This window comes from Microcebus murinus, chromosome 19, assembly GCF_040939455.1.
Source record: "Microcebus murinus isolate Inina chromosome 19, M.murinus_Inina_mat1.0, whole genome shotgun sequence".
NCBI classification, from domain to species: domain Eukaryota; kingdom Metazoa; phylum Chordata; class Mammalia; order Primates; family Cheirogaleidae; genus Microcebus; species Microcebus murinus.
In genome coordinates this window covers 22,878,570-22,888,681 of record NC_134122.1, presented here as the reverse complement: position 1 = coordinate 22,888,681, position 10,112 = coordinate 22,878,570, and the positions used below count along the sequence as shown (strand labels likewise).

The window sequence follows — 10,112 nt, the reverse complement described above, 5'->3', positions numbered from 1 at the left end:
GCTCTGCTGATTCAGGCCTGTCCAAGGCCAAGTGGGGACCAGGTCCTGCCAGCCACCCCCAAGGCCAGGGTGGCCACCATCTATGGTCGTGAGGAAGGGGCCCTCCCCGGCTGTGTGGGCACTGAGTGTGTGCGTGCGTGGGCGCAGGCCAGGCTGAGCTGGCACAGGAGGGGCTGGGCTCTGGTTTGGAGAAGAGGAAGTGAGGCCCTGGGGCTGCCGGGAAGGGGGTGGGGAGGGAACCCCTGCTGGGGGCTGCCTCTGCCCTCCCCTGCTCAGTCTACCCACAAAGGCTGGGTCTGAGGAATTAAAGGTCAGACTCTTAGCCCAGGCTCCTGGGACCTGCTGAGGTGGGGGCTGGGGCCACAGCCACTTGGGCACTGCCCACCTTTCAGAACGCCCCTCCCATGAGCTGAATCAGGGTGTCAAGATGTTTCAGGGAAGGGGGTGGAGGGCAGTGACCAGCACATGGGGGATGGGACACATGGCCTGCACAGCCTCTGAGTCTGAGCTCCTCCAGCCCAGCTGCTTGACTGTGGGCAGCACCTGCTGAGCCTCAGTTCCCCCATCTGCAAAATGAGACAAGGCTGTGGACTCTGTGGGCTCGTGACAGGAATGGAGCTGGGTAAGGAGGTCCCAGGCTGCTACCATAGTTACCGTCTCTCCTGCAGGGACCAGGCTCCCGGGCCAGGCTGTAGTTCTAGAGCCTGGGGCTGCTCTCTGGGTGGGACGTAGCCCCCAGCAGCCCTGACTTGTTCCCGGGAAGCACAGTGCCCACCTGCCCCGGGGCTGGCCCAGCTCTCAGGCACCAGCAGGTAGCTGTTCTATTTCCTCTGCAATAGTTGCTTTGGAGGGTTTTCTACCCACCTATGCCACTAGGTACATGAAAAGGCTGAGCCACCCCCTCTCCTGTGTGCCCCAGCGCCCCTGAAGCCACCTCCCATGGACCTGGAGCTCAGGCTCCACTTCCAGCCAAGACCAGGAACCCCGAGGTCGCTGCAAAGAGCACCTTTATTCACAGCAAAAGACGTCACCATAGCAACAACACTTCAATTCCCTGAGAACATTCCCTTATCACTGGCTTTCCTAGCTATGTCTTTGCAAAGAGAGAAACAGAACACAAAACGCCCTGACAGGACAGGTGAGCCGAGCTGGGCCCTGCGGGATGGCGGCTGTGCGGGGCAGGGCGGGAGATTCCAGATACTGGAACATAAATACATAGAGTGTCACACACGGCCACTTCAGCTTTGATAACAAAGACCATCCCAAGTTTGGCTTCTGCATTTTCTGATCCACAGAAAAGATAAAATAAGACCCTCCCCCACCCCCTGAAAACACAAAACACCCCACTTTTTACCCACCCCCTTTCAAAAAAAAAGGCACAGTAAAAAAATACTGTCACAATATTTACAGGCACGCCCACTGTGGGCGACGTTCTCTCTACTTTGGAGAGGAGATAAAATGCTCAGCTCTGACTCACCCGATGCTGGGGAGACAAAGGGAAGACCCCTGCAAGGAAGGCTAGGGGGGAGCCACTGGTCACCCAGCTGACGGCCACCAGGGGCTTCACGGGGAGGCCCCGGGAACCAGGACTGGGCAGTGTCTGCTGACCGTGCCCCAGCCAGAGCTTAGCAGGGCAGGGGCTGGGACCACTCACCCCCAAAACCAGCCTCCCCTGCGCCAAGCATGGCGCAACCATGCTGGGGACACCAGGCAGGGGCCAGGATTCCAGGCACAGGCACGCCAGCACACAGCCGGTGCTCAGCAGGGAGAGCAAGGCACCTACGTGTACCTGCAGGTAGCCCGGCACTCCAGGCTGCAAAAAGATCCCAAAATACTAACAGAACTGCCCTCAGAGTGACTTCCAACATCCAAATCCTTCTGAAGCCCATGGAGCCTCAGAGCACAGGGACACGGATAAGTGGCACTTCTGCTGGCCCCTGCAGAGCAGAACTGACCAGCAGTCTGCTACACAGATAGACACACGATACACATACATGCACATGGAGGCACAGCCCTGGGAGAGCCTCAAATGCCGAGGCAAGGGCGGCACGACAGGTCCCTGGGCCCTTTGGATACCAGGGGCACCCAGGGATGGGGTCTCAGCTATGGCTGCTAGAAGATGGAAGTGCGGGGACACCAGGGTGTGTCCGGGTACAGGTGGCAGTGGATGGAGCGGAACCTGTAGGGACAGAGCGGGGGGCTGGTCTGTGTGGGGTGGGGTACAGAGAACCTGTCTGTAGGCCTACAACACTGGGGGGCCCCACCCACCCTGAGCAAGCAGGACATTGGGGGCACCACTACACAGTCGTGCTGCTCAGAGACACCCAGCCCCAGTCCTGCCCACCCCCCAGGAACCTCTGGAAGCCCCTGTCTGGCCTCAGTTTCCTCACCTGGATGGGTCAGCCTCCACCGAGAAGGGCCCCTTCATGTGGACCGCATTCCGCTTGTTTTCAAACATGCCATAGCTCAGGGTCACCTGTGGGGAGAGGGGGCAGTGATGCCAGGAGGGGTCCCAGTATCCCTGGGCTGTGTCCAAAGCTGACCACATGGCCCTGAATGAGGAGACAGCCCTGCCTTGCCCTCCTTCAGACCTAGAGAGACACCTGCTCTGCACACCCGGTAATAAAAGTCCAACACAGTGGCGACAAGTGGGGCTGGTCGAGTCGCCAGTCATGCACAGGAGAATCTCTACTGATTCAAGAAAAGACCCAAGGCCCAGGGCAGGTGTGTCACACTTCAGAGGAACAAGGGGAGGGCAGACGGCATGCTGTGGCCAGTGGCCACACTGCTGGGGTACCCGATGGCCACTGACCATGGGGTCTCCCTGGCTGCCCCAAGTGGTCCCCGCATCCCCCTTCCCATGTGTGTCTGAGTCCAAGCCGGGCCCCGGGGTGTCGTACCTGCTCATGGAGCTTGGAGGCGGGCACCTGCTGGAGGTTCTCCAGGTGGGAGTGGAAGAGGCCGCTGCGGATGAGGGGCACACCCAGCAGGGCCTCCACGATGTAGCCGATGGTGCAGTCGTCGGGGAGCCGGATCCGCTCGGCCGTGCTCATGAAGTGGCCCCCGCTGCGGAACAGAAGGTCCTGGACAGTGAGCTGGGCAGGAGCCGCCCGTGGAAGCTGGGCAGGCCCCACCAGGCATCCCATGTGGAGAAGGCGCTGGCCCAGAGGGGAGGTGGCCATGCCCCAGAAGCAGGGTGTGTGCCGCAGCACGCTCCCCTGCACCTGCCAGGGCTCGAGGGCGCTGAGTGGGGTGCCAGGTGAGGAAGGGCTCCTGACACAGCTGCCCCTAAAACCTGGAGGGCCGGAAGGGGAAGGCAGGCAGGAGGGGGCAGCACCTCGCAGGAGGCTGGGGACAAGAGCCAAGCCAGGCCCCCATGGTGGGAGAACCTTGAGACCTGGGGCAACCTTGCTGGCCGGTCGTTGGCCTCACCTGTGCAGGGCACTCACCTGGCCCACGGGCTCATCTTCAGGGCCAGCCCACGGCTGATGCAGAAACCAGCCCCACCCGTGGCAAACCAGAAGTGGACAGGACGCTGAGGGAGGGGAGATGTCATGAGAGGGGGCACCGGACTCCCCACCACCACATCCAGGCCACAGTGTGGCCTTCAGCCCTCCCACTCTGTGCCTGGGTGCGTGTGTGACATGGACGGGAACGGACACTCACCACCTTGTTCTCGCTGACCCGCTCGGTGGCCTGGATGGGCCGGTCCAGGCTGGGTTTGCCGATGTAGACGTCCTGGGTGTGCGGGTAGCTGGCCAGCAGCTGCAGCAGGGCCCGCAGGTTGACGTAATTGTCGTCATCCACATGACAGAACCACCTGAGGGCAGGACCATGGGGAGGGCATGAGGGGCGCAGGGGCTGCCAGGACAGGAGCATGGGGGCGTCTCCAGGGGCCACACTCACTTCCTCCCCGACTCGATGAAGTGGTCGTACTCCACGGCCATCTTGCAGGACAAGGCCTGGCGGCTGTGGGCAGCCGAACAGTTCGTGTTGACCACGTTGCCTGGGGGCGGGGGAGGGGCCGTGAGTGGGTCTGAGCTGGCTCAGAGCGGGGCCTGGCCTGGGGACACAGCAGGGCCCCAGCGGCTCAAGAAAACCCCCTGGGTTCAAGCCTGGCCTGCAGTGGCCTTAACCCCCCACCAAGGGCCCAGGCCAGCTGACCCTCCCCCAGCCCAGCCCCCTCCCAGTGCCCCGCCCTGGCCCATTCACACAGCTTTTTCCCAGCACCCGCCACCTGTTGCAGCCGCTGGGGCTCAAAGGGACCCAGGGGGCTGAATGGGCCTCATTTGCATGAGAATTGGGGGGCCTGGAGTGGTGGGGCGGGGCGTTGAGCAAACCTGTTGAGTAAACTGCCCTACCAGGCCGGCTGCCCTCGACCTCTCTGCCCCCAGCAGGGGGAGGGGCAGAGGGAGGGTTTCGCTCAGATTGAGTCCACCGTGCGCCCCTCCCACCCCAAGTCCAGGGCTCACCCGTGTGCCTGGCCAGGGCTTCGTCCTCCCCGTCCGTGAAGATGAACGTCTGGAAGGAGAAAAGTGGCCCTCAACAGGCAGCTCTTGTGTCCCCACGGAAGCACTAGGGGGTGGGGCCAGGCACCCTGGCGTTTCCGCAGCTGGAGCTCATGCACTTAGTCCCCACCCTTCTCCAGGCCTCGGTTTCCCCAAGTGCAGAGCGGGCTGAGCTGGAGGCACATGCAGAACTCCCCCTCAGGAAGTGGGGCCTCCCTCCCAACCTCGACAGCTGGACGAGGTCACCCAGGCACGAGCCAGGTGGGGTGCCTCACCCACCCGCCAGGTAACAGATTCCGCCTGCCCTGTGCACCTGGCGGGGCACACACCCTTATTGACACAGCGCCCAGCCTGCCACTTGGAGGCTGCGGGAGGGGGGCGGGACGGGTGGGAGGACAGGCGGAGGAGGTCGGCTTTGGTAAGCCAAGTCTCAATCACTTGGGTCGGGGACAAAGGCCTCTGCTGGGCGGCTGCCAAGCCCTGGCGGACAAAGGGCCGGGAGAGAGGATGAATCACCAGGCATTGTCTGCCAGCTTTGTCCTGGGCCGCTCGGAGAGGGGCATGGGGCCGGCCTTAACTCGGCCGAGTTAAGCGGGAGTGGCCGCGCTGCCCATTACCATACAGCTGGCTTGGTTAACTGGGCCGGGCTGGGCACGAGGACTGTCGACTGTCGGGCAGGGTGCAGCCACCAACATTGCAGCCCTCCAAGCCTGGGCTTTTACGCCAGACCCCGGACCCTGCTGTGTGGCCAGCCCGGCAGGTTACCCTCTCTGAGCCAAAGCAGCCTGAAATCACCTCACTGATGGTCAGCGGGACTGTGGCAGGAAACCGCAGGTGTCCCAGCCCACGGATCAGGGTCCCTGGCACCCACGCAGCCCAGCCACCTCCTGCTGCTCCGGCAAGAATACCTGGTTGCAGACAGGCCTTGCCCAGGGCCTCGGCACAGGGCGAGGTTCCACCTGTGCCAGCAAGAGGCCACCCCCTGCCAGGATAGCTCTGCGGAAGAGGAGAGGGCCGACGGGGCGGGGACAGGAGCCGCTGGCGCCCGCCTGGGCCTGTCGGCACATGGGGAGGAATGTTCCTTCCTCTGCCCGGCCCGCCCAGCGCGTGCCGCCCGGCGCACCCTGGCATGGCTGAGCGCAGAGCCTGGGGCAGGTGGGGGATGCTCTGAGCAAAGGCAGCAGGGCACCCACTGACACCCACCCGGCCTCGGTTTCCTTCCACGTTCAAATAGGTCCAACAGGGCTCCAGCATGTGCAAGCCTGGAGCACAGTGCATACCCAGCGGCTGGGGAAACCCACCCCAGGCAGGAGGGGTCCCACCCTCACCTGGGCAGCCTCAGTCCTGGGCACAGTCTCAGGTGAGGCCATGAACTGGGGATCATAGGCCCAGAGCTAGGGGGTGGCAGGCTCCCTCTACACCTTTTCTGCACACCTCCTGCAGAGCCCAGCAGACACCCCAGGGCAGCTGCACGCACAGACTCGCACCCAGCCTCCCCGAATCTCAGCCCAGGAATGCCGTGGGAGGCAGAAGGCCGGCCCGTGCAGACCCGTGCAGACTGCCGCTGGATTAAAAGGAAAATGCTTTCTTAATGAGATCAAGGGAGGCCTGTTCTCCCGCGGTTTGGTGTGCCCTAAAAACCCAGCCCCGGGCTACAGATTAAAGTCACCTTTGTTCAGCTTGGGGAGCAGGGAGGCCTCCAGGAGAACAGCATCTGAGAGGGTGGGGCCGTGGGGGTGCCAGGCCCTGTTTCCCCACAACAGAGCGACCAGGAGAGGAGGGCAAAGGGGATACCCCACCACAGGCCTCGCCCACCCTAAGAGCCTCAGTTTCCTGTTCTGTAAAATGGGCATAACGGACCTCACCTGCATGGAGAGCAAAGCGGAGACAGATTCTCTTCTCTCTCTAGCAGCCCTCGGGGGCGGGCACCATTACCATCCAAGGTACAAATGGGGAAACGGAGGCCCAGAGAGGTACAGGCATCAACCCTTGGTCATACTCTGGAGCCGAGGTAGTGCTAGACCAGTTGAGCCCCAGCTTTTCAGGGACTCAGATGCCCCAGTGTCCCCCAACTTCCCTGCTGGCTAGAGGAGGAAGAGCAGGGCAGCAGGGTGGACGAGGGAGGGGGTGGGGGGACACCCACAGGAAGCGGCATTGTTCCTGGAGCCGCGATTCAAAGAAACACAGGATGCCAAGTTCTCCCCCCACAATTGTGGCTGCTGTGGTGGCAGCCACTCTAGCCTGGCCCGCTCCTGCGAGGGGAGGGGGAGGCACATGTGGGCCAAAGGCCAGGCTCTTCATCCTGGACGCCCCTGTGGCCAGCCCTCCCCCCAACCCCCACTCCGATTGCTAGAAGCTTCTTGCTCAACCCCATGCTGTGCTCTGGATGACGGGACTGCCCTTTCTGGGCAATGTTTTTACTCTCAGTTTAGCTCAAATGGCACCTCCTCCAGGAAGTCTTCCCTCCCGCCTACTCGCATGTGGTTAGATGCCCACTCTGGGCTCACACAGCCTCTCTGGGTTTTCCCCAGCACAGCCCTGACCTTGCGTCTCCCCCAGCAGACCAATCTGAGTCACCCTGCACCCCAACTTCCTTTGTGGGGAGTTCCAAAGATCCCTGCCCACAGCAGGGGCTCCAGCTTGCTATGCACACGTGACTGATGCTGGGGGCAGATCAAACCTCTTTGAGTGGGGTGAGCTGGAGAAGGAAAACCTGTGACCCTCCAACAAGGGCCTCAGGGCCCAGTGGAGCGATGGCTTCCACCTCTACCCCGAGTGCCTGCTGGGCTCACGCCTTTACCACCAGGTTTTGCCAGGCCTCTCTTATAATACCCTATTGGAAGAGCCATGTTTCCCCCATTTCAGAGATGAGGAGACCGAGGATCAGAGAAGCCCTAGGTCTTGCTCAAGATCACCCAGCCCAGCTGGGACTGCTACCTGAGAGCCCGGACCATTTCCCCTTTGCTGCAGAAAGGTCCAAAATTCCACGATGCGAGGTGGTCAGAGCTGGTGGCAGCCCAGAGTGGGCTGAGTGATGCCTAAAGTCACACAGCAGGAAGGCTGAGCGTTGGGGGGAGACGGGGCTGGCTCATGGCTGGTGCCCCACAAGGGCTGTCAGTCAGGGATGTTGGGGGGGCCACAGGCCCCCTCATCACCAGGCAACCTGAGTGGTCAGCGCGCCAGCGGCGGTTCCCATGGAGCGCATAGCTGCACACAAGAGGCCCGACGCCTTTCTCGGCTGGAGAAAGGGGCTTTGTTACCTTGCCCAAGGGGCCGGCGTGAGAGCCGCCCGCGCTGGGAATCCTAACGGCCCAGCAGCCAAACAAAACCCACGGCCCCCGCCGCCCCCTCCCGCTGGCCCGCTGAGCCCCTGGGAAAGGGACGCTGTGTTCCCAGGAGGCTGCCATGGGGTTCCCAGGCCCCCCTCCCCACGTCAGGACCAGATAGGACCCTGACCTCCATGGGGCCCTGCTCCCAACCTCTACCTTGCCCCAAACGGGCTCAGCCAGGCCAGAGGTCCTGGGTCCCTGGGGTCTGAACAGGGAGGAAGGGGCACAGGGTCTTCTCCAGACCCCCCACACCAAGTGCCCCAGAATCTCCAGACCCCCCACACCAAGTGCCCCAGAATCGCCCAGCCCCCCCACCGCACACAGCCCACACTCTGTCCCCGCCCCGCCCCAACTCAACCGTCCTGATGTAGCCTCAAGGGAAATTTTCAAAGTGGGGTGTGTCTGTATTATGCGCTTGCAAGAAGCTGATGCTCAAATGGGCTGTACTGAGCACAGGCTTCCAGGCCTCAGAGAGGCTCGCGCTGTGGGGGATGGGGGTCTCCACACAGACCCCAAAACCCAGGCTCTTTCTTTTGAGATGTTCTCCCTCAGGCCCGCCAGCCAGAAACGGCCGCCACCCATATCCTAGCAAACTGGGATGAGGTCATGCACTGGCCCAGGGGTCTTGCCCCTCACATCACCTCTAAGGGAAGAGCCTTCCTCCCCAGATGGGGGTCTGAGCCCAGGGTGAATGCTCCACGACAGGCCCAAACAGGTTTGGGGACAGTAATGCCCTATTAATGCGCTCCAGTGTTTGGGGACAAGAAGCATTACAGGGCACCAACCCCAAGCCCTAGGGACTGATGCCCGTCACTGCAGCCATCCGAGGCTCTGGGGCTTGCCTGGCGGTGGTGCCCCTGGGACACAACAGTGTGGGGCGAGCGGCCCGGCAGGCAGACTGGGCTCCCAGGGGGAGGACTGGCGTCGCGCTGCAGAGAGCCCCAGCAGCTGGACAGGGATGCAGCCTGGCCCCCAAGGGACGCTGCCACCAGCTGGACAAGACGGTGTGTCCCCACCCCGCCCAGCCGCCCGGGCTCACCATCTCCTTGTGGCGCGAGATCCAGGTCTCTAGCAACAAGTCGAGGCGCGCGCGGTGAAACTTTTTGGTGGTCTTGACCGCGATGAAGACGTCGCGGGGCGCGAGCGGCTCGGCCAGGGGCCGCGGGTGGCCATCGGCGGGGCGGGAGGCGGCCCCGGACGGCGGGGCTGTGTCTCTGCGCGCGCGGGTCAGCAGGCTGAAGTACTGGGAGAGGCTGTGCACCTCGCGGGCCAGCGCTCCAGGCGCCCCCGCCGCCGCCCCCAACCCGGGTGCCAGGGCTGCCCCCGCGGGGCCAGCCAGGCTACGCAGCGCCCGCCGGCCGCGCTCAGGCAGCGGGGGCGGCGGCGGGTCGGCGGTGAGCACCAGCAGGCAGGCGAGCAGCGCGCCCGCCAGCGCCAGCAGCAGGCGTCGGCCGCAGCGCTTAAGCATATTGGGGAGACGGCAGCGCGGTGTGCCCGGTGCCCCAAGACCAGCACCCGCGCCCCGGCCCGCGCTCCGCGGCGCCGTCCAGCTGTGCGCCACCCGCGCCCGGCCCTCTTAAACCTCCCCGCCCCGGCCCCGCCCCCGCGCGCTCACTGGCTCCCGGGCCCGGGGCGGGGCCTCCCGCGGGGAGCCCCTCAGGGCCCGCCGGCCCACGTGGGGCCACGGCGGGGGGCTGGGAACCGCCTGGCGAGTGCAGCAGCCCCGCCCCACCCCCGCGCACGTGCACACCCCGCCCCGCCCGGGTCGCCCCTAGGGGCCACCGGGGCCTTCGGGTTGTGGGCCGGGCCGTTGCCCGTGGCCCCAAAGGGGAAACCGGGGCTGGCTAGCGCCGGCCGGGGATGCACCGGGCGTCCGGCACGCGGAGGGGCGCGCCCTTGGCGCTGTGGACTAGGTCCTGGGCCCGGGCTCAGGCGCACCGCAGGGGACACCCCTACTTCCTGGCTGTGGACTTCCCCTCCCAGCGCCCAGCCTCCTCCCCTCGGGACGGGGCAGGCAGGCACACTGGGGCGGCGCCCCGGTAGTCCCGAGCACCTGGCTCAGGGCAGCCGTTATTGATAGGGACCCGGAGATTGGCCACCTGTGCCACAGGTGGGGACACGAGGCTTTCTAGCGAGAAAGCGTCTGTACCAACTTCTACCCCTTTCCTTTGGGCTGATTTCCTTGAGTCCCGGCCCTACGTCGGTGGGTTGGTCCCCGAAATCCTCTGGCGCCCTGGGGCGAGGAGAAGGCAAGGCTGCCTGATCCCTCACAGGA

The 10,112-nt window shown here is 64.1% G+C and overlaps 1 protein-coding gene across 1 annotated transcript; it reads right to left on the bottom strand.

The window, feature by feature from the left end:
- Positions 1 to 990: 990 nt before the first annotated feature.
- On the bottom strand, positions 991 to 9,397 carry LFNG (LFNG O-fucosylpeptide 3-beta-N-acetylglucosaminyltransferase). Its single transcript, XM_012759340.2, has 8 exons — positions 8,877 to 9,397; positions 4,473 to 4,521; positions 3,907 to 4,006; positions 3,667 to 3,820; positions 3,450 to 3,535; positions 2,901 to 3,066; positions 2,391 to 2,476; positions 991 to 2,179 (listed from the first exon to the last, which is right to left on the bottom strand). The coding sequence occupies exons 1-8, from the start codon at positions 9,303 to 9,305 to the stop codon at positions 2,113 to 2,115; spliced, it is 1,137 nt and encodes a 378-aa protein (XP_012614794.1). The 5' UTR covers positions 9,306 to 9,397; the 3' UTR covers positions 991 to 2,112.
- Between the last annotated feature and the right edge of the window lie 715 nt (positions 9,398 to 10,112).